Consider the following 23,898-nt stretch of genomic DNA (forward strand, 5'->3'; position numbering starts at 1 on the left):
AGTTTTCTTACATGCACATTTAATTGGATGGTTGTTTCTAAAAGTAATGGGATTTTGTATTGTTCTCCTTTCCTGATAAAAAAGAACGTGGTGGGTTGCTGTTAAACTTCCTTCTTTTAACAAGCATAGTTCTTTTTTTATTTTGTTAAACTGGGACAACGACTATTGAATGTGCAGGTACTCTGTAGTAAAGATCTAGCACTGATATATATTACCGTGTCCTGACGTTTATTTTAGAAACAGTAAACCGTTGTTGGAGTACAAGCTTACATTCCATTGGAATGACTGCTGTTTGACCAAGCTGAATAATTTAAGATTAAAATAGCCTTTAAGGTTTTTATGCCTTAGTTTTACACCCCACACACCCACACCCACCTTTGTGGAAGAGATGGTCTGCAATAGAGCTTCCATTTCTTCTGAGTTACAAACTGAGAGGGAGATTGGGTTGGGCCTTTGGCTTATTTCCAGAATGGCTCTGTAAGAATATTCCGAGGTGAATGTCTTAGCTCTGCAATTAAAAGGAAAAGAAAAAAAGGTTTTTCAAGACTACTCCCTGGTTAGCACAGCTTCTGGGATGACAGCCGAGGAACCTTTCCAGTACTCAGAGTAAGTCAGACTTGGTCTGAAATCTCCAGAAGAGCCAATTAAAGGTTTTTTTGCTGGTAGAGCAGAGGACTTTGTGTAATGTACTAATACCAAGTGAAAGTAAGGGTGGAATTTTCATTCCTGATTTGTGTTTTCTAACACATTCTGGTTCTCGCAACGTGGTTTGCCTTTGTCAATGGAGACCATGTGTTTGACAGTCAAAGAAGCGAGGAAACACCCTTTTCCCTTTTTTTTTTAAAAAAAATATTGTATGACTTTCTAAGAGTAGAGTATAAACAGTGCTTTAGCTTTATACCTTATACACAAATCCTTGCTCATGAGGGGAAACCCTTTTCATTAAAAAAATCATGTTAAGCTCAAATGAGCTCAAACTTAGCTTTCTGTAAGAGTCTCGTAAGTGGCTAGGCTAAAGGTACTCTTTCCTTGCTCTTTGACTTGAAATATCCTTAACCAAGATGACAGTATGGCTATACATAGGCTTTGCTTTGAGGAGAGCTTCTGGCTTTGGACCTCTGCTTAGTCTGGATGGATGTAGTCCCTCAGACAGCTGTTTGCTGTGAGGGATGAGCCTGTATTCTGCAAGGGATTCAAGGGCAGCTTTTCAGTTCTAGGAAATGCTTTCTTGGATTTCAAAGAAATGGCATGCTCTCTTTACCATTTTTTCCGTGGTATTACACTGAAGACATGCTTCATTTCCAAAAGAAAGAAAAAGGTTTTTATGAATGTGCAAACATTGGTCTCCTACTGTGAATAGGTACATAGATAGCCATGCATTTGCCAGGGAAAGAAGGTGGTTTATCTTCCCTATTTATCTTGGTATGGCTTCCTTTGGATGTGTTGTCTACGTGCATATTCACAAAGAGGGATTTCCAGGCTTTGGGGTTGGAGAGGATGCAGGGCATGCTCTGCCCTGTTCACAGCCTCAGGTGTGGCATGCAAGTAGGTGGGTGTTGCCGAGATGGAATTTCTTTGGTCTGAAGTGCACACTGAAAGTAAACACTGCCACCGCATCTTGATCAGGAGTTACAAGTAAATCACCTTTCTGTTCTCAGAAAATGTGGTTGAGGCAGAATTGTAACAAACATATTTGACAGAGAAATGAATGGACTGCATTTAGCAGATTTAGGGGTAGAGAAGGGTTGGGTTTTTTAGAAAATAGACATTTGAAAGCCTTGTGTGAGCCCCTATTAGATGGCTTTTGGTAAAGTGCAGTTCTGCTCCGTGCTCTGCATTCCCACCTCAGAGGTGCCCAGCTTGCATCCATTACACCTTCTTTTAAATTTCTAGTGCTTAAAACTTATCCTTGATTCTTGAATAGTAGTTCTGAGAAGTAAAGATGGCATTATTTCTGTGGAAATAACCTGGTTTGAGATTTATGGTTGTTATTGTGAGACATGCATTGCACCTTGATTCTTACGCGGGTTTGTTTTCTTCCAATTGCGTAAGACTAGCTGACTAAAATATAAACTGGATAGTGATAGCATTAAAACTTTTAGCTCTCAGCTTTGTCCTTATTTCTGGAGATAGAGAAAAGCATGGTTAGAAGTCTTTGACAAAAATAGTGTGTCCAGGGCTCTCTTAGCTTGTTCATGATTCACATGTCTTTTTCTCCCCCTTTTTTATGTGCTACCACCCCGCCATTTCAGCTTCATTAATGTCGACAGACTAAGAACTCAAAAAGCTGAAGGAAAAAAGACCATTAGCTAAGGATAAGATTGTATCTACCTTAATGGACTTGACAAAGTTTGGAGTCACAGGGCATGTCTTGGTTCTGTCCCATCCTTTCACTTCAGGATATGGTTTAGTGGGCATGGTGGTGTTGGGTTGATGGTTGGACTTGATCTTAAAGGTCTTTTCGAACCTTAATGATTCTGTGGTTCTGTGATCCCTACATCAGAGAAAAAGACCAGAGCAAATTCATCAGCTTCCCTACTCACCTGCCAAATCTTATTTTTCGTGGGTAGAAGGCATGGGTGCAGGATTGGAAGACACTGTATTCCAGCCAGTTCCCTAACTTGAGCTGTTTAGCAGGAGCAGGGCTGAAGCATGTTCAGATGAGACATCACTAAAGCAGTTCATTAAACCGCATTGCTGTGTTAGTATTTGTTGCTTGCTCTTTTCTTGTTTGACTCTCCCCTACTATCCATACCCAATTTTTATGTTCCTAAGCCATTTTCAATTTCCATGTCTTAGTCCATCCTACAGTGTCTGTATATCATTCTGCTTTGGTTACCTGTTCATAGAATCATAGAATCTTTGGGTTGGAAGGGACCTTTAAAGGTCATCTAGTCCAACCCCACTGTAGTGAACAAGGACATCTTCACCCAGATCAGGTTGTTCAGAGCCCTGTCCAACCTGACCTGGAACGTTTCCAGGGATGGGGCATCTACCACCTCTCTGGGCAACCTGTGCCAGTGTTTCACCACCCTCATTGTGAAAAATTTCTTTCTTAGATCTAGTCAAAATCTCATCTCGTTTAGTTTAAAACCATTACCCCTTGCCTTACTGCAACAGGCCCTGGTAAAACGTCTGTCCCCATCCTTCTTAGAAGCCCCCTTCAAGTACTGGAAGGCTGCAAGAAGGTCTCCTCGGAGCCTTCTCTAGGCTAAACAACCCCAAATCTCTCAGTGTGTCCTCACAGCAGAGCTGTTCCATCCCTCTGAGCATTTTTGTGGCCTCCTCTGGACCCGTTCCAACAGGTCCATGTCTTTCCTGGGCTGAGGGCTCCAGAGCTGGATGCGGGACTCCAGGTGAGGTCTCACCACAGTGCAGTAGAGGGGCAAAATCCACTCCGTCGCACTGCTGGCCACACTGCTTTGGGTGCAGCCCAGGAGACGGTTGGCCTTCTGGGCTGTGAGCGCACATCGCCAGCTCACGTCCAGTCTTTCATACACCAGTGCCCCCAAGTCCTTCTCAGCAGGGCTGCTCTCCATCCCTTCATCCCGCAGCCTGTACTGATACTGTGGGTTGCCCTGACTGATGTGCAGGACCCTGCGTTTGGCCTTCTTGACCCTCATGAGGTTCACACGGGCCCATTCCTTGAGCATTGTCCAGATTCCTCTGGATGGCATCCCATCCGTCAGGCATGTCAGCTTGCACCACTCAGCTTGGTGTCATCTGCAAACTTGCTGAGGGTGCACTTGATTCCACTGTCTTATGTCATTGATGTAGATATTAAAGAGTACTGGTCCCAGTACGGACCCCTGAGGGGCACCAGTCATCACCAATCTCCATCTGGACATTGAGCCGTTGACCGCTGCTCTCTGGATGTGACCATCCAACCAATTTCTTATCCACCCAACAGTGTCCATCCATCAAATCTGTATCTCTCTAATTTAGAAAGAAGACCTTGCAGAAGTCCAGATAGATGACATCAGTAGCTCTTCCCTTGCCCACTGATTTGGTCACTCCATCATAGAGAAGGCCACTGGGTTGGTCAGACAGGACTTGCCCTTGGTGAAGCCATGCTGGCTGTCTTGAATCACGTCCCTGTCCTCCATGTGCCTTAGCAGAGCTTCTAGGAGGATCTGCTCCATGATCTTCCCAGGCACAGAGGTGAGGTTGATGGGTCAGTAGTTCCCAGGGTCTTCCTTGCTTCCTTTTTTAAAAATGGGTGCAACGTTTCCCAGTCTTCAAGGACTTCACCTGACTGCCAGCACTTTTCCAGTATCATGGAGAGTGGCTTGGTAACTACACCAACCAATTCCGTCAGGACTGTGGGATGCATCTCATCAGGTCTCATATACTTGTGCATGTTCAGGTTCCTCAGGTGGTCTTGAACCTGATCTTCTCTTACAGTGGGAGCGACTTTGCTCCTCCAGTCCCTGTCTTGCAGTCCATCCCCTCGAGAGTTGTGGGAGGAGAGACTGCCAGTGAAGACTGAGGCAAAGTCGTCGTTCAGTACCTGAGCCTTCTACTCATCCGTTGGTACCAGTCTGCCAGTCTTGCTTATCAAGGGAGGTACACTTTCTTTTACCTTCCTTTTCCGGCTGACATACCTGTAAAAGCCCTTCTTACTACTCTTTGCATCCCTTGCCAAGTTCAGCTCCAGCTACGCCTTGGCCCTCCTGACCCCATCCCTGCGCAACTGGGCAATATCCCTGTGCTCTTCCCAGGAAACCTGTCCCTGCTTCCACCGCCTGTGCATTTCCTTCTTGTCCTTTAGGTTGCCCACCAGGTCTCCACTCAGCTGTACAGGTCTCTTGCCTTCCTTTCCTGATTTGTTACCACTGGGGATCAAGAGCTCTTGTGCTCTATGAAAAGCGTCCTTAAAGATCTGCCAGCTCTGCTCTGCTCCCTTGTCCCTGAGGGTGGTTTCCCAGAGGGCTCTATTGACTAACTCCCTGAAGAGCTGGAAGTTTGCTTTCCTAAAATTCAGGGTCCTGACTTTACTCTTTTTCTGCCCCATAGCCCTCAGGACTGCAAACTCCACCAGTGCATGATCACTGCAGCCCTGTGACGGCTGCCTCCTGTCTTGACATCACCAATTAGCTCACTTGCGTTGGTGACCAGCAGGTCCAGTATTGCGTCCCTTCATGTTGGGTTGATGGTTGGACTTGATGATCTTAAAGATCTTTTCCAACCTTAATGATTCTGTGATTCTGGTAGGACTATTCTTGCAGTGTTTCCATTCCTTCCAGGTTTGTCTACACTAGGCTCTTGAGTTTTTGTGGGTGTTTCTAAGCTATGGATGGTTTCTGTATTTTACCCACTAATACAGGAGACCTGAGTATTCGATTGTAGGTTCAGTTTGTGATAGAGGAATGGAGTCTCTAGTGCAAAGGTCTACAATTAAAATGATATCCTAGTTAGACAAGTGTTTCTTCTGGCAGCAGTGCCAGCTTCCTTCTCAAGGTTTTCTCATGCTGCCACCTTAGTTGTGCTGGCATAGATGTTGTGACTGTTTGGCAATCTCAGTCCCAGTTAAAATGAATGTTTGTTACAGTGTTGTTTTTAGTCCAGATCAGTTCTGCAATCTTGTTGGCCACATCATTATGCGGACTGACACCATTGAGAAAACGGGAGGAAGAAAGGTAACGCTTGCTTATGCTGGCACTGCTCACGTCTGCAGTGTTACTGCACCACCAGGAAATAGGCTATTAAAGCCTTATTTATGAGCATCCCTTATAATCCACTGCAGTATGCCTGGTTTCCAAACACTTCTCAAGGATATTGCCTATCTTGAAAAAGGGCAAGTGGCTTGTCAGTCTAACCCTCAGTCATTGAGAAGACTAACTTACAGCTGCAATTCCACCCATTCAGCTTCATGTCTGTCCTCCTAAGTCTTACCCTTGTTCACAATTGCTGTATTTTGACCCGGTACCTGGATGAAGGGAGCGGATGCTGTGGCTAGTGTGGAGCAGAGCTGGTGTACACAGTACTGATTCTGATTGACTGCCAGGTAGCCAGAAGTTGAACGCACTGCTTTCCAGCTGCTGAATGGGCCAGTTACACTTCATTGCTTCTTGCTTCTTCTTAAACCAAGCAAGTAACTTGAAGAGTTACAGGAGATTGGGGATGTGGTAGGGCTGTTCTAATGTATCTACTGCTATCTGTAGAGGAAAATGCAAATGTATTACACAGGAAATTTTTTTTATCTCCTGGGTCTCTTTTCTAAAATAGATTCTTAGAATAGTATAGTACAGGTGTAGCAGGTTTGTTACACGAAGTTATTTCACCTTCAGTGGAAAGAGCATGTGAACACTAGCAGGATTCGAAACCATGCCAGGTAGGTATTTTTGGTGTTACAGAAATCTGCTGTACTCAGCAATAGTTAGATATCCAAATCTAATTTCTACATCTATACAGCAAAGTAAGTGCTTTGAGGCAGTGAAACATTTTCATGTATAGAAGCAGACTGGAGCACACTGTTTTCCAACATCAGTTAGATAAGTGTGGAAATGCATAAAAGAATTTCTGGTCTAGTAAAAGAGCTAGAAAACCAGTACTGTTTACCTTTTCTTTCCTTCCTTTTCTCTGCGGCATGCCTACGTGCAATGTAACAGATGACAAGGCATAGTTGTATTGCTACTTAATATGTGCCTCCCTTTTGCAAACTTGAAAAAAGTTCCAAGAACTCAAAACTAAGGACCTGCAAATGTAAGCAGTATAAAAAAGAAGGTAGATGGTACTGTGATATTTAGACTAATTGTAACAGACAAAAATACCGTGGATCTTTAGAATGCCTGTTTTACTTGTGCAAAATACTCTTGATATCCTTGTATGAGACACATGCAAAATAAGAGTTTAAGAAAAATATAAATAGCCTTTGACATTTTTCTGAAAACACCTTAGGTCTGCAGGTGGTTTCAAGTCATAGAATCATAGAATATCTTAAGCTGGAAGGGGCCCATAAGGATTGTCGAGTCCAAGGCCCTGCTCCTCGCAGGACTACCTAAAACTAAACCGTATGACTGAGCGTATTGTCCAGACACTCCTTGAACTCTGACAGGCTTGGTGCCTGACACTTCCCTGCGGAGCCTGTTCCAGTGACCGACCACCCTCTCAGTGAAGAAGCTTTTCCTCATGTCCAGTCTGACCTTCCCCTGACGCAGCTTCATCCCATTTCCTCGTGTCCTCTTGCTGATGATGGAGAGAGGAGATCAGCATCTCCCTTTCAAGTCAGGACCACATCCTGCATTAGACTTTAGCCGTACAGGACTGGATCTGAGGAAGCTCCTCGACTTTGCAAGTGCAAATGAGGACAGAGGATAGTGAGTTCTAGATGTTGAGCTTCTGGAAAAGGGGGAATTTCTGATTTCTATTCCTCTGGAATGAGGGGGAAGGCCAAGGAGGCAGATATCCTGCTGGGAGTCTGTTATAGACCACCCAGCCAGGATGAAGAGGCAGATGAAACATTCTATAAGCGACTGGCAGAAGTCTCTTATAGCTAGCCCTTGTTCTTGTAGGGGACTTCAATGTACTGGACATCTGCTGGAAGTATAACACAGCAGAGAGGAAACAGTCTAGGAGGTTCTTGGAGTGTGTGGAGGATAACTTCCTGACACAGCTGGTAAGTGAACCCACCAGAGGGGGTGCCCGGCTTGACCTTCTGTGTACAAACAGAGAAGGACCGTTGGGAGATGTGATGGCCAGAGGCCATCTTGGGCTTCGCAACCATGACATGGTAGAATTCTCAATTCTGAGTGACGTAAGGAGAGGGGTCAGCAAAACTGCTACCATGGACTTCCGGAGGGCAGACTTTGGCCTGTTCGGGTCACAGGTTGAGAGAGTCCCTTGGGAGGCCATCCTGAAGGGCAAAAGGGTCCAGAAAGATGGGACAGTCTTCAGGAAGGAAATCTAAAAGGCACAGGAGCAGGCGGTCCCCGTGTGCCGCAAGACAAGCTGGCGGGGAAGACGACTGGCCTGGCTGAACAGGGAGATTTTGCTGGGACTCAGGGAAAAGAGGAGAGTTTATTCCCCTTTGGAAGAAGGGGAAGGCAACTCAAGAAGAGTACAAGGATCTCGTTAGGTCAAGCAGGGACAAAATTAGAAAGGCAAAAGCCCAGCTAGAGCTCAGTCTGGGCATAGTCATTAAGGATAACAAAAAATGTTTCTACAAATATATTAACAACAAAAAGAGAGGCAAGGAGAATCTCCATCCCTTACTGGATATGATGGGGAACGTTGTCTCCAAGGTTGAGGACAAAGCTGAGGTACTTAATGCCTTCTTTGCCTCAGTCTTTAATAGCCAGTCCAGGTATCCGCAGGGTATTCAGCCCCCTGAGCTGGAAGACAAGGGATGGAGAGGACTATAAACTCCTCATAATCCAGGAGGAAGCAGTTAAGGACCTGTTCAGCCACCTGGACACCCACAAGTCTATGGAGCCCTGATGGGATCCACTCAAGAGTACGGAGAGAGCTGGTGAAGGAGCTTGCCAAGCCACTCTGCATCATTTATCAGCAGTCCTGGTTAACAGGGGAGGTCCCAGATGACTGGAGGCTTGGCAGTGTGACACCCATCTACAAGAAAGGCCGGAAGGAGTATCCTGGGAACTACAGGCCTGTCAGCCTGACCTCGGTAGCGGGGAACATTGTGGAGCGGTTCATCTTGAGGGTGCTCACAGGGCATGTGCAGTACAACCAAGGGATCAGGCCCAGTGAGCATGGGTTCATGAAAGGCAGGTCCTGCTTGACCAACCTGATCTCCTTCTATGACCAAGTGACCTGCCTAGTGGATGAGGGAGAGGCTGTGGATGTTGTCTGCCTGGACTTCAGTAAAGCCTTTGACAGCGTCTCCCACAGCATTCTCCTGGAGAAACTGTCGGCTTGTGGCTTAGACAGGTTTACTCTTCGCTGGGTAAAGAACTGGCTGGATGGCCAAGCCCAGAGGGTTGTGGTGAATGGCGTTAAATCTGGTTGGTGGCCGGTCACAAGTGGTATTCCCCAGGGCTCAGTTCTGGGGCCGGTCTTGTTCAGTATCTTTATTGATGACCTGGATGAGGGGATTGAGTGCTCCCTCAGTAAGTTTGCAGACGACACCAAGTTGGGTGGGAATGTTGATCTGCTGGAGGGCAGGAAGGCTCTGCAGAGGGATCTGGACAGGCTGGATCGATGGGTCGAGGTCAACTGTATGAGTTTTAATAAGGCCAAGTGCCAGGTCCTGCACTTCGGCCACAACAACCCCATGCAACGCTACAGGCTTGGGGAGGAGTGGCTGGAGAGCTGCCCGGCAGAAGAGGACCTGGGGGTGCTGGTTGACAGCCGGCTGAACATGAGCCGGCTGTGTGCCCAGGTGGCCCAGAAGGCCAACAGCATCCTGGCCTGTATCAGAAAAAGTGTGGCCAGCAGGAGTAGCGCAGTGACTGTACCCCTGTGCTCGGCACTGGTGAGGCCGCACCTTGAATCCTGTTTTCAGTCTTGGGCCCCTCACTACAAGAAGGATGTTGAGGTGCTGGAGCGTGTCCAGAGAAGGGCAACGAAGCTGGTGAGGTGTCTGGAGCACAAGTCTTATGAGGAGCGGCTGAGGGAACCGGGGTTGTTCAGTCTGGAGAAGAGAAGGCTGAGGGGACACCTTATTGCTCTCTACAACTACCTGAAAGGAGGTTGTGGTGACGAGGGTGTTGGTCTCTTCTCCAAAGTAACTAGTGATAGGACAAGAGGAAATGGCCTCAAGTTGTGCCAGGGGAGGTTTAGAATGGATGTTAGGAAAAATTTCTTTATGGAGAGGGTGGTCAAGCTTTGGAACATGCTGCCCAGGGAGGTAGTGGAGTCACCATCTCTGGAAGTGTTCAAAAAACATGTGGATGTGGTGCTTTGGGACACAGTTTAGGGGGCATCGTGGTGTCGGGTTAATGGTTGGACTTGATGATCTCAAAAGTCCTTTCCAACCTTAATGATTCTGTGAAAACTAAACTTACTGTCAAACATCTAAAATACTAGAAGCTATACCAGTGTGCAGTAGGATCAGAAGAGTGCTGATTCAGCCGAGGAGACTGGAAAGCACGGCTGTGCTGGCTCTGTGTTTGTCAGCGCGGTTGGCATGTAGTCTGAGGTTCCTCGTCTGATGTGGGAGACCCTTTGGATGACTGATCTTTGTATGGCTTAAGTGTGAGAGATAACTGAGGCATTTACGTGGATGTGTTGCTTGAGATGATGGTGTCTCTGGGCTTGCATGGTAACAAAATCCTAGGCAGCAGAAAAATGTGTTTCCAGGCTACAGTTCCAATGTATCCTTGTCGCTGCAGTTCTTTCCAATGTATACTAGTCTTCTGCAGCAGAGTTCTTGTTCAGCTGGATGAGTTCCCCAGCCTAGTTTATCATGTGATACACAAACATGTTGGCTGGATTAGTGCGAGAGAGGGGAAGTAGCATGATAATGAGAAAGAGGGATGTGGGCTTTGCTCTTTGAATGTCAGACATAGTTTCCTGGGAGGACAACCTGCATTTTGGTGTTGTGAGGGCATTGTAGAGTTTTCGTTTATGGAAACTGTAAGATTAGTTTTCATCCGAGCTTTGTAGTTTACTTTGTCCAGCTTTTCATTTAAGCTCCCCATACAAATTTCTCATCAGAAGTTATAGTAACTTGACATGTAAATAGCATTTGACATATTTGAAGCGCTTCACCAGTGTGAACACCATGTCCCTATGTTGGAGGTGCTACTCCTAAAAAAAAAAAAAAAGGCTTAAAAATGGCTTTTTCTAGCGCAAGATACTTTCTCCTTCCTACTAAATAGGGAAATTAGGTTTGTAGTCGCACTGGGAGTATATTATTACAACTTCTATTTATTCATAGTAGCACATCAGCTTCGTTAATTTACAAGCAAGCAGTTCTTTTTCACTCATTTACAGAATACAGGGTGTTACTGATACACACTGGGAGATCCTAGGGTGTCCAGTGCCTTTTAGCCTTTCTCTGGTCTGTCTTGATTTTTCAACAGCCTCCTAAGTATATTGTACTGTAAATTCTATTTTTGGTCACAATCTCCTAACTTAGGACAAATATTAATCTATTTTTCAAATTAACTGTGTTGCATATCTGTGGGCTTTTTAGACAAATGACTAAAAATGAGTGCTATCCAGTTTTCTAGCTGTTGAACCAGCTTCTTTCTTCCCTCTGGGTTATTAAAGGGAGGGAAAAGTGATCTTTCACTTACTTGTTATTGATAGGAAGTTCCTCTAGGGGCTTCCCATTCTCTTTTGCTTAGCTGTACTAGCCTATATTATGTTTGGGATGTAAATGTTATCTCTGGAAACCTAATTAAAGTCAATGTGGTTACAGGAAACAGCATTCAGCTGTCATATGATTGTGTGACTTGCTTACAGTTGTAGGGTATTTATGAGAAAGACAATACGCATGAAAACTCCTCATAGAAACTTCTATTCATGTAGATATCCTGTGTATACCCAAAGTGAAATCTCATTTTGGAATAGGTTTCTGCTGAAGTCAAGCTCTCCTATGACTGTTTCTAGCTTTGATTAACTTGTGGTTGTAAGTCTGTAATCCAGATTGAAACTTTGCTGTTCCTTACCTGTTTTTTTCCACTCAAGGATGCCTCTGAGGAGCTTCCCAAGCTAAAAGGCTGGTTGTAGTCAAATCTGGACAAATCTCAGATTTCTTTGGCTATACTTCCAGTTAAAAGATTGTCATGACATGTCTCAGCAGGATGTTTTAGTCGCTATTGTGCAGTGGTTAAGCAGTTAAATTGTTTGTCTGGAAATTTCTGATTAAGCATTCTGATCGCTACCACAAAGAACATCAGGCATGCTTCTGGCAAGGCTCCTCACACTGTGACCATGAATGATGGAGAAGCTGTCACCCATCCTGGAGTGATGGCAGTGGCTTTGTTAGACACTCCGAGGATCTCCACATGATCTGTGGAGGCTGTCCAGAACCTGAGGAGAGACTACACATTGTTTACTACCCGATCAGAGTTAAATACACTGACCTTATTATGGCTGCAGTGCCAGTCCAGCTCTTTGAGATTAATCTTGCAGTGTTTGGAAATAGCAGCCAGATAAAACAAACCCTGTCCTGCTGCATAGGAACTTACTATAGTGTTTTTATGCTGCGCTTCCCCTGGTGAGAGCTGGTGTTCCTGAGCGGACCGCACTGTTGTGTTGATGGTTTATGTTGACTGAAGGTGTGGCTCTAAATGTTTCATAATTCTAACTTCGCTGGTTTGTGAATAAAAACAGTAAATAAGCAAATAAATGTTTTACTTGAGAGGCTTCCCCTGCAGACCAGCTGTTTTGAGTGTCTTAATCACCACATTTCCTTATTTCTCTATTTTTTCATTCTGGCTATGTTTTGTTAGCATCTGGAATGAGCTCTGTGGCCTTCCTAAACAAAAAGAGAAACGAAGCCACTTAAGGTGTTTGTTACTCATAAAGCATCACTTCTTCCTTTCTGGGCATACATAAGTTTTTTGAATGTATCTTCAAATACTTGCACTTGACTTGCTTTGCAGCAGTTCTGCTATGTCCTTAATGTTTACATTGAAGCTGACTTTTTCTTGGGTTGCAGTATGTACTAATTGTTGCTATTTTCTTGGGGTGATACCAACTACCTTTCTTACATAATTTACAAAATACATTTACCTTTTTATTATTATTTACTTTTTGTTCTGTTATAGGTTTAGAATTGAGACAATATAAAAAGGATAGAGGCTTAAAAATCTCACTTTTGGTGGGCATTAAGACATCTGACTTCTTCAGTCCTTTTGAAATCCCAACCTGAAAATCAGAGAGGTTCTGTGATGTCTGGCTTGATTCTGTCCTGAGTAAATACCAGCGGTTTGAGCTAAGCCTTCTGCATTCTTCTTGGTGGTTCATATTCATAGATAATTTTGCCTTTTTTTTTTTTTTTTTCCCCCAAAGCCATTTCTTAGCACAGCAGGCATAACTATCGGTTAAGAACATGTACCCCCATTTTCATTATCAACTGGCAGGGTCAGAGATAGGGGAAGGGGTGGATTTCCAAAAACAAATATTGCATGTTATGTACTCTATGCAGGGTGTAGGAGGAGATGGAAATGAATGACTCTCTTCTGTTTGTATGTATATAGAAAAGCTGGCAGTGTTTCCTTTAGAAGAGAGCAGGCCTGCCAAAACATTAGGCTTTACTAACTAAGCAGAGATTGTCCTTTGGGTGAAGAGGAGGTTAAATGTGCCTCTGTCACTTCTGAGAGTACTTAGTGGCTGTTAAGTGTTTCCTGGGATGCAGTCAACTGTTCTCCTTCACAATATCTGATACAAAGACCTAAATACAGGCAAGAAACAAACTTAACCAATTTTTATACCCTGTGCTCAGTACATTTAATTCAGATTTTAAACCGTTCACTAAGCTGTTAGTAGACCTTTGGAATTTGCTGGGGAGGGTTGCGAAAAGTTAACTGCTTTAAGAGGAGACAAGATGAGTAGCTGGAAGAGTTTCATTGAAGGTTGATGAATGACAGAAACAACGCTTGGCTCAGGAAATGCACTGGGATAAAAATAGAGGCTGGGAGAGCACTTAGGGGAAGCGTTGTATGCGCTTGCCTGGTGTCGTCTCTTCTCCCGGCATCCATCTGTGGCCACTGTGGTTGCTCCTTTAGTTGTTCTACCAGCCTACCTGCAGGGAGGTTACCTTCGTTTGCATCAGCCCTTTGTCCCAGCAGCTTGGGCACCTTCTGGCTGGCAGAACTCAGCTGTTGCTGGCTAGTGTGGTGCTGCCAGCGGGTAGTGCCACTTGAAAACTTGTATTTTCCAGCATGTTTTGAAGTCGCCCTCCCACATGATACAGTCCTCTGCAAGAATCTTGCATGCTTATTGTTGTGTCCATCTTCCTTCAAGTGTAGTGTTTGTCAGCTGCGTTGCAGTGGATGTCCAGGTCCTGGACATGGAAGGAGACGAGGGTGTTGGGAGCCACTGCTGGTACTGAAGCGAATGATGCTTCTGAGGATACCACTGCTCTTGGAGGCAGGGTGCTGGGCTTGATGGAACCTCTTCTGACTTAGACTCCGTGAATTTACTAAACATGGTTTCCTTCTTGCATGCTTGAAAGATAATTTTTTTTTTAACATTTTGCTATGCACTGTGTTGCTTCTGGAAGATTATTTAAAGGTTGCAGTTTGATTAAGATGTCAGCTGATGTAACAGCTCAGTATTATCTCACCAGAAGCATTGATTCCACTCCTACATGTGTCATCTTCCCCCTCTATTCACATTTAGTACTTCCTTAGTTCTCTTTTTGCAGTTATTTTTCTGCTTGCTTAATTTGCAGAATCTCAGGGTCTTAAACAATTTCTTTGAGATATAAATTTTGGGAAACAATGTCATCCTGTAAAAAAACCTGCTGTCTAACTCGCTTCAGTAGCCCACTTCTGGCTCTTGTAGAACTTACTGTTGGCCACATGTTGATACTGTCTGAAATTCTGAGCAAGAATCAGCTTGTGCATCTCTGTGTGTATCTACGTGCATGTGTATGTATGTGTATATGTGTGTGTATACACACACTCACACATAAGCATATTTAGTAGCAACTTTTCAGACCGTTACAGGGTCAGAAGCAAAGGACTATGAATTCCTGAAAGAAGTATCTTGGAGCAGTGATAGCCCGTGCTCCTGCTGAGCTCTAAACTCTGTACTGCAGGGATCTGCTGCCTTGCAGAGAGACAAGGTTTACCTTACACCAGATTGCGAGGCAGAAACTGATCTCCTGCTGACTTTCTAATCTGGATAAGAGCAGGACAGCCTGGCATGCTGTACCTGAAAGGTTGCTAATCCATGATCTGCTAACACATTTGAATTTTAGTTATGATGTGTTACACCTTTCTAAGGCCTAACATAGAAGGGAAACAGCAATCTGTTATAACTTTTATTTAAAGGTTCCTTTCTTGGGCAAGAGATCCTCAAATTCTGAAATACACCTTAGGACAAAACCCACTTATTTTGTTGACAGTCTTCACAAATAATTGTCTCTTGTGGCATTTTATAAGGGATCTGTGCTGAATCTCAGGAGAAAATAAGTGGGGGGGAGAGGGGAAAGGAAACCAAGGGGCTGTGATGTGACCTACAAAATCTTGGCTGTTGGGGCACTAAATAGGATTAAAGTCTGCAAGACAATTTTCCAGCTGTAGATTAAGAGTGACTTTTAAAGGCTGGTAATGGGTTTTTGGTTTTGTGGGGTTTGGTTGTTTTGGGTGTTTTTGAACAAGTACATCTCACTTTCATCCACAAATATGCTTTTTATATTTTGGCTTTTATGTTACTCTGTTTTACATAGAGGAAATAGTGGCTTAATTCTGATAAGATGCATGGAAACGTATTTACTGGCGTTTTGTGAAGCTGTGCTGGTAAAATTTCAGAAATTGTAAATGGTTGTCTGAAAAAGTAGCTTAAAATTGAACATGTTTAGTATTTTTAATAAAGGTGGTATCTAATTTATTGCCTTGTATTTTGTGTAGGGTATGACATGGTTATATTTTAAAGCCTTACTGTAGAATTTAAAAAACTTATCTGTTGCTTTTTACGGCTTGTAAGGAGTGTATGTTTCTCTGTTTTAGGGCATAATTCAGAAGATTGTGGACAGTCACAAAGTGAAAAATGTGGCCTGCTATGGGTTACGGCTCAGTCATCTGCAGTCTGAGGAGGTTCACTGGCTACACCTGGACATGGGGGTGTCCAATGTGAGAGAGAAATTTGAACTAGCCCACCCTCCAGAAGAATGGAAGTAAGAGTATAAATCTGTTCAGTGTCAGAATTGAGTCATATAAGTCTTTTTGCCTTGTCTTAAACTACTCTATAATTTGCTTTACTAAGGAAGGTTCTCTTGTGGTGGTGGAACAGGGCAGTGGGGGGAAACCGCCCACCTTCTCACAAAGAGCTGTAAAAGGTGTTTTGTTTGCTTTAAGGGGTTTTTGATGATGTGAGGGGTTTCCCGCAAACTGAAGAGAACAGATAAGTGGAACTTGGGATTTAGAGGAGGCATAAAGTAGGAACAGAAATCTCCTAGTCGTTTGTCCTGAAAAATGTGCAAAATTGTGATACATCTGGTGACCTAGTCCCATCTCGGGTTTTGTCATCCTTAAAAGCTTTAGGGACAGGAAAGGTGTTCCTCTTTGTGGTGTAAGCACACCTCTAAAAAATCAAAAGGATAAACCTTGTTATTTAAATGAAAACAAGAAAATATTATTAAGTACTAGTGGTATTTATATGTAGACTAAGTAGGAGAAATGTCATTTTGAAAGAATGAAATGCAGTGGATAGATCAGTTTATCCCTCTACAGTTGTAAGACTATTTATTGGATAACGAATTGAGGCCCAGAGCAATGAGTGACATCTGCTTTTCTTCTAACTAGGATTTTCTTCAGTTATACTAGGAACAATGAACAATAGAAAGGTAACTGCAGAATTTGGATAATTTTTTTTTTTTTAATACCTAGGTACATTGGCTGATATATTTTCATGATACCAGTTAGTTGGTTAACAGAAGTTAACGCTCTGTTGAAGGTTGAGTTTTCTTCAGCTCTTTAGCAGAGTAAGCTGGAAAGACAAAGAGCAAGCTGATGGTGCATGCTGAGGAGACGATATGGGCTGATGATGAAGGGAAAGGCCACTTTCCTGGTAGAAAGACTTAAAATTTTTTGCAGGATACAATAGTCTGCTAGAGAAGATGGAGAGCTCAGGGTTTTAAAATACCATTAAACCAAGTGTTGCACTAAACTCATGTGGGAACACCAAAAAGTAGATTACTATGGTAGTAACCATAGTTCATTGTAGGGGTTTTGTGCATCTTCTTCTGTGGTTTATGTTCATAACCACAATTTGTGCAGAAGCTGCTAGTTATTTTAAAGGCTTACATCTATCTTCTGCAGAATTATTTGTAAATAGTCTATACTTAATTTCTTGTAAATGAAGTCGTTATATACTAGCAGATGTCACAGTTGGCAATCTTCAGTTGATAAATTCTCTTTAGGGGCCTGATTTTAACAAATGCAAGAAACTCAAACAAATTAGGAATGTTTAAAACTTAGGTTTCAGAAACGTTGCATACTATATTCAGTGCATGTTACATTTTACTGCTTCTGGGATGTACATCAATATTTTTCCTTCCATACCTTACAAGAAATTTTTCATTGTTAATACTGTGAAATCACAGCTTAGGAAGTAGAGGATTCCTGAATCCTTGCCGTGATAGTAGTGCTGTGTATACGATGTGAATCATCTATGCTATGTAAACTTGTTACATAGTGTACAAGTGTCAGTTCCAGTTTTATTAGGCAGTGCAACTAGCATTGTACGTGTTGCAGAACAAAGTTAATCAGTTTTAAAAACAAAATTAGGTGATTGTTTTGAAGTTTGTGGAAAGGAATTGTATAAAATACTCATGAAAGAGCTATGGCAAGATGTAAATTATTCAATACCTTTCCAGAGTGTCATTTAATGTTTTATCGAATACATGCAGCGTGACATACCTTTTAAACCCGTGGAGATTTGCTGTGCATAATCAAAATGCTGCTGTCATATTTGTAATACCATAACACAGAGTGTTTAAGATCATATGACAGTACTTGTAAAAATATTTAGATTAGTAAAAGGAGAGAAATCTTGGAATGGTTCTTAAATTAAAAGCTTCCTCTGGTATTAATAAACCAGTAACTGCCCCTCATGTGATTTTTTTTTTTTTTTTTCTCTCTTTTTAATTGTCTAAATTAAAAGGGCTGTTTATTCACAGTGTTCAGAAGTTAGATCTCAGACATTCTCCTGGACTAATCCAGATACTAGAAGTTACTCTGATTGTCAGTAGGTTGTACACGAAAGTTGCCAGAATAAAATCTGTCTGCTGTATACTCAGCTTTTGTTTGATGCTTATATGTTTGTAATCCTGCAGAGGATGGGCTAATGAAGGGGAGAACCAGGGATATGACCTGCATCAGATGATGTAGCTGTAGTTAGAGCTTAGAAAGAGTAAATAATAGTGGACTTCAGGGCAAGGTCACCCAAAATTCTGTCACTTCAAATTTTCTTTCCTCTTCCAGGGGCACACACAGTTTAGTTTTGCCAAACTGCCAGTGGATAACCTCAATTATGTCACAAAAGATGGACAGGAAATCATTGCTTACTGGAAGTCTTCTTTTCCCATCCTCACGTTTGCTTTTTTTATAGTACTTTGACCTTCTTGCTATAAAAGGGTCTGTATTCTGCATGAGAGAGCAAAGGTTTGAACTATCTTGTGGATTTTTTTTGTTGGTTTGTTTTAAATAAAAATCAGTAAAGACCTAACTCTTTGGTTTTTCTTACACAGAAGAAAGATTGGCACTAAAGGTCATATAGAAGCCTTTTGTTGACTGTGCCTGCATCCTCACTGTACATTTACTTCAAGAATGTTTGTGCTAGTTAACGGTATCAAACCAAATACCCTTTTTCCATTTTATTTTATTCTCTGGCAATGAAGATAATTCTGTCCAGCATCAGAAAACTCAGATTCTGTCTAAATCATGGTGCCAAAAATGATCAGTTATAATTATTGGAACTGCTTATTTGTTTGTAGCATTGTGTTTAGGAAGACTATTCTGGAGTCTGCTGTGGTTTGTCACACTGCGTACTACTGTCTTACTTTGAGTTACGCAAGACTTGGCACTACAGAAGTATTGTATAATTTGAGTGTAATTCCATGCAATTGCTTTAGAATAACTGTAGGCTTCCAAATGCAGTCTGAGATTTTTATTCATTACTGAATTCTGGTAACACTGCTGCTGTTAGGTTTATCCTACAGTAGCACAAATTGTTAATTGTTCAGTAAGCATTCGCTTGTATGTGTCCCTGTCCATGCAAGATAATCCCAGATGACAAGTGAAACACAGACAAAATCCCAAGGCTTTTCTATGGGAAGACAATAAAGACTGGAGGGGTTTTGTTTGCTTCAGGTCTCCTCTTAGTGTTTATGCTGTTAAGGCAGACCTGGGCATGTGTGAAACTCACATTTTAATGAAGAAATTAATCTTTGCTTCTAGTATTATTATTTTAATGGTTGGATGTTTCCAAGGGCATGAGGGTGAAAGATGAAAGAGCCTTCCTCCCTTAACCCTCATCTTTACCACCATACCGCTAGATGAACTAGGATTAGCAGGATGTGGGACTCCTTAAATCATAGCATTAACCCTGGTCATTTTTATAATACTGAACCTTCAAAAGCAGCTATCCTTTCTGTCTCAAAAAATGGTGTGTGCCAAAACACTGTTAGATTTGCTGGTCGTCTTTGTTGCACAAGGGGAGAATCAAGAGGTTTGAATAACATTATTCCAGACGGGGTAGACATCTTCCAGTTCCGTACTTCAGGTTTGTATGTAAAGTAGATCCTTGTAACCAGGCAACACGAATGGTTTCGCTCTAACAGGTAGAAGATGCCCCAGTGCTTAGCAGTCCTGTACTATAAGATTTGATAGCTGTAATATAAAATGCCTTGGCACTGACACAAAGGCCAGACCACCTATGGAATGATTTAATGAGTTGACTAAGTTGATCTAAAAGCTCTGTACCTCTCCTCTCCACAGTCTGTCTTCTCCCTTCTTTTGCTTCCAGTTATTCAGTCTTTTCCCTATTCTTCCAGGAGCCTTAACGCTTGTCTGATCCTTCAGCGAGCTGATTCAGTTCATTAAACTCACACAAGGCTCCTTCTTTGTCTGCCCTTTTTGTTCCCATCTTCTCCTTTCTGGTTACTTTTCTCCTGATGCGAACTGAATTGGAACTTGCTGGAAGCAATCTGTGTGGTTGGGACTGGTGAGATTATTTCTTTCAGTGCCACAGAATACTAAGAGTTGGATCATACTTTGGTTTTTGGCTCTACCAACTGCCCAGGTAGAGCTTGTTACTGAAAGGGAAGCTCCTAGAACTGTGGACAGGTCACTTGACTATACAACTTCTTAACTTAATGGCCCACCGTTCTGCAGGTCTGAGTGGAGGCCCATAGTGTGTGGCACAGTGCTTCTGTACACCAGTATAGTACACCAGATGCTGAGCAGTAAGTAGAATAGTGGTCTTCCAGTAATAGTTTTATCAAACACAAGGGAGGTGATCATCAGCTGGGATACCTGCTCAGAAAGCAGACCTGGTTTGTGAGAAAGGGACTTGTCATCCACATCAGTTGGCTGTATTTCAGACAGTAGATTTAGTGGCTGTTGAAAATCAAGCCCATTCTTTAGTTGGCCTTCGGAATTCTGCTTCTTCGTTACCCTAGGCGTTGTCAGAGATTCGGTTATAAATAGTTAATGAAGGTCACTCTCAGTGACTGTCCCAGCCAAGCTGTTTTGCCTTACCTGATTTTTCTCATGAGATCCTGTTGCCAAAAGCAGTGCTTCTCATGGCTCCTCAGTTAAAAACACAAGTCCCTGTAAAAGACAAAGATTGTTTTTCCTGTTTTTTTTTTAATCTCAGGGAGTAAAGTTTTTCTACATCTTAGAAACATAGAAAAATTTAGGTTGGAAAAGACCTTTAAGATCATTGCGTACCACTGCTAACTAACACTGCTAAGCCCATCTCTAAACTATGTCCCCAAGTGCCATGTGTTGAATATTTGTTTCCAGGGATGGGGCATCTACCACCTCTCTGGGCAACCTGTGACAGTGGTCTCACCACCCTCATGGTCAAAAATGTCTTCCTTATCTCTAGTCTTAATCTCCTGTCTTTTAGTTTAAAACCATTACCCCTTGTCCTATCGCAATAAACCCTGCTAAAAAGTCTGTCCACATCTTTCTTAGAAGCCCCCTTTAAGTACTGGAAGGCTGCAAGAAGGTGTCCTCGGAGCCTTCTCCAGGCTGAGCAACCCCAACTCTCTCAGCCTGTCCTTGTAGGAGAGGTGTTCCATCCCTCTGATCATTTTTGTGGCCTCCTCTGGCCCCGCTCCAACAGGCTGCAGCCCTTCAGGGACAACCTGATCCCGCCCGGGCTCCCCACGGCCGCAGCTCCTGCAGGAAATATCCCCCTGCTGCGGCCTGGGGCCCTCCCCGGGCTGCGGGGGGGTCTCTGCTCCCGCGGGCTCTCTCCAGGGCTGCGGGGGATCCCTGCTCCGGGCCTGCAGCCCCTCCCGCCCTCCTCCTCCTCCGGCCTCGGGCTCCCTCTGCTGCTGCCGCCTCCTGGGCTCCCTCCTCCTCTGCCGGGGCCGCCTTGGGCCCTTTCCGAGTCCTGTTTCCCCCCCGGCGCCCCCGGCTTGGCTGCGGGGCTCAGCTGTGTCCTGCGCTGGGGCCCTTGGAGCCGGCTGGGACCGGCTGTGTCCGGCACCGGGCAGCCCCGGCCGCTCCTCACAGCGGCCGCCCGGCAGCCCCTGCTGCCAGTGCCTGGCCCCCAGTACAGCTCCTTAGGGCAGGTACGCTTACTAACTTACTCTGCTTTGAAATAATTGAAAATCCATTGTCTGTTAACTGTCCCCCAGAAGCCCTGTGTGCTAGTATTCTGTCCTGTACAGAAACCAACTCTCTAGAAATCCATTCAGTTAAAGCTGTAGCTTTGTGCCCGAGAAAGCGGCCTGTGTTAGTTGAAATATCCTGAATATTCTGTAGTTGACTTCACTGTCTTGATTTGCAAATTCTCTTGTGCCCTGCTGTTATCCTCAAGTTGCATGTTAGCCTTTGCTATGTATTTTCCAGTCCCTCACAAAGCTTAATCAGAAGAAAAAAGGTGCCATATTTTGTTTTAACATCCAGTGATCTCACAAAGTGCAGCTCCAACGGGAAAGGATGAAATTGTCTTTTAATTAACTGGGTGGTACTGCAGTATGGATGATGAGTTACCCAGTCACCTTCACGTATTGGTTCAGTCAGCTTCTCTTTGCTCAAAGGCAGGATCTTCACTTTTGAATACTTATTCCTGCTTACTGCTTCACGCAGTGAGGCTTGGAAGGTGATGTGGAAACTTGCTGCCACAGAGAGGAATTGGGATAGAAACAGATAAAGGATGAGGGCAGAACAGCAGGGAAAAGTGCACCTGGGAATGACAAGAAACTGATAAGGACAGTTTTCAGAGAACAGTGTTGATGTTAATCTTAAAATGTAGAAAGACAACTAAAGTGCAGTGGGGTTTAGAGCAAAAAAATGCAAAGAAGGAAGTTTGTTTTATTCCATATTGGTCTCTGCAGTGGTGTTCCGTAGCATATTTGAGGGAACAGGGCAGAAGCAGGTGATAGGGGAGACTCTCTGGTTTTCTGCTTTTGGACAGGGTGCTCAGGCTGCTTTCTCCCCCTGGCACTTCAACCCACGGGTACAGTTTGGCTTATATCTAATTTTCTAGTGAATAACTCGATCTCTGCTGTGTATTATGAAATGTAAACGCTAATGAGCAATAGAAGGTGGTTCTGTGTGCCTTCTCAAATTAGAGTAATTTTTCAGCGTTTGTCTTACCTGTGACTTTGAATCTTTTTTTGTTTATACCTGTCTGTGGTGGTGTATCAGGAATGGCTTGGGTTGGGAAGGACCTTTAAGGGTGACACAGAATCACACGGAATCACAGAATCACTAGGTTGGAAAGGAACTTTAAGATCATCAAGTCCAACCATTAATCCAGCGCCACCATGTCCCCTAAACCATGTCCTGAAGCGCCACATCCACACGTTTTTTGAACACTTCCAGAGATGGCGACTCCACCACCTCCCTGGGCAGCCTGTTCCAATGCCTGACCACCCTCTCAGTGAAGAAATTTTTCCTAATATCCAATCTAAACCTCCCCTGGCGCAACTTGAGGCCATTTCCTCTTGTCCTATCACTAGTTACTTGGGAGAAGAGACCAACACCCTCGTCACCACGACCCCCTTTCAGGTAGTTGTAGAGAGCGATAAGGTCTCCTCTCAGCCTCCTCTTCTCCAGACTAAACAACCCCAGTTCCCTCAGCCGCTCCTCATAAGACTTGTGTGCCAGACACCTCACCAGCTTCGTTGCCCTTCTCTGGACATGCTCCAGCACCTCAACATCCTTCTTGTAGCGAGGGGCCCAAAACTGAACACAGTGTTCAAGGTGCGGCCTCACCAGTGCCGAGTACAGGGGCACAATCACTTCCCTACTCCTGCTGGCCACACTATTCCTGATACAGGCCAGGATGCTGTTGGCCTTCTTGGCCACCTGGGCACACTGCTGGCTCATGTTCAGCCGGCTGTCAACCAGCACCCCCAGGTCCCTTTCTGCCGGGCTGCTCTCTAGCCACTCCTCCCCAAGCCTGTAGCGTTGCATGGGGTTGTTGTGGCCAAAGTGCAGGACCCTGCACTTGGCCTTATTAAACCTCGTACAGTTGGCCTCTGCCCATCGACCCAGCCTGTCCAGTTCCCTCTGCAGAGCCCTCCTACCCTCCAGCAGATCAACACTCCCACGCAACTTGGTGTCGTCTGCAAACTTACTGAGGGAGCACTTGATTCCCTCATCCAGATCGTCAATAAAGATATTGAATAAGACCGGCCCCAGAACCGAGCCCTGGGGAACACCGCTTGTGACCGGCCGCCAGCCGGATTTAACACCGTTCACCACAACTCTCTGGGCTTGGCCATCCAGCCAGTTCCTCACCCAGCGAAGAGTAAACCCGTCTAAGCCACGAGCCGCCAGTTTCTCCAGGAGAATGCTGTGGGAGATGCTGTCAAAGGCTTTACTAAAGTCCAGGTAGTCATCTAGTCCGATCCCCCTGCAGAGAGCAGGGACATCTTCCAACTAGATCAGGTTGCTCAGAGCCCTGTCCACCCTGACCTTGAATGTTTCCAGGGATGGGGCATGCACAGCTTCTCTGCGCAACCAGTTCCAGTGTTTCATCACCCTCATCATAACAAACTTCTTCCTTATGTTCAACCTAAATCTACCCTCTTTCTGTTGTTCTCCACCTCTCTTGTATATCTTGCAGTCT

General features: G+C 44.1%; 1 protein-coding gene across 27 annotated transcripts in view; it reads left to right on the forward strand.

Moving 5' to 3' along the window:
* Window positions 1-23,898, forward strand: part of PTK2 (protein tyrosine kinase 2) — a gene marked incomplete at both ends in the record, with an annotated part of 166,960 nt that overhangs the window by 29,811 nt on the left and 113,251 nt on the right. For all 27 annotated transcript variants that reach the window (XM_081996574.1, XM_081996585.1, XM_081996590.1 and 24 more), the window contains one exon: window positions 15,591-15,757. In XM_081996574.1, the coding sequence (XP_081852700.1) occupies window positions 15,591-15,757 (167 nt within the window). The remainder of the gene's footprint in view (window positions 1-15,590; window positions 15,758-23,898) is intronic.

This window comes from Phaethon aethereus, assembly GCF_964289735.1.
Source record: "Phaethon aethereus genome assembly, chromosome: 2".
Taxonomy (NCBI): Eukaryota; Metazoa; Chordata; class Aves; order Phaethontiformes; family Phaethontidae; genus Phaethon; species Phaethon aethereus.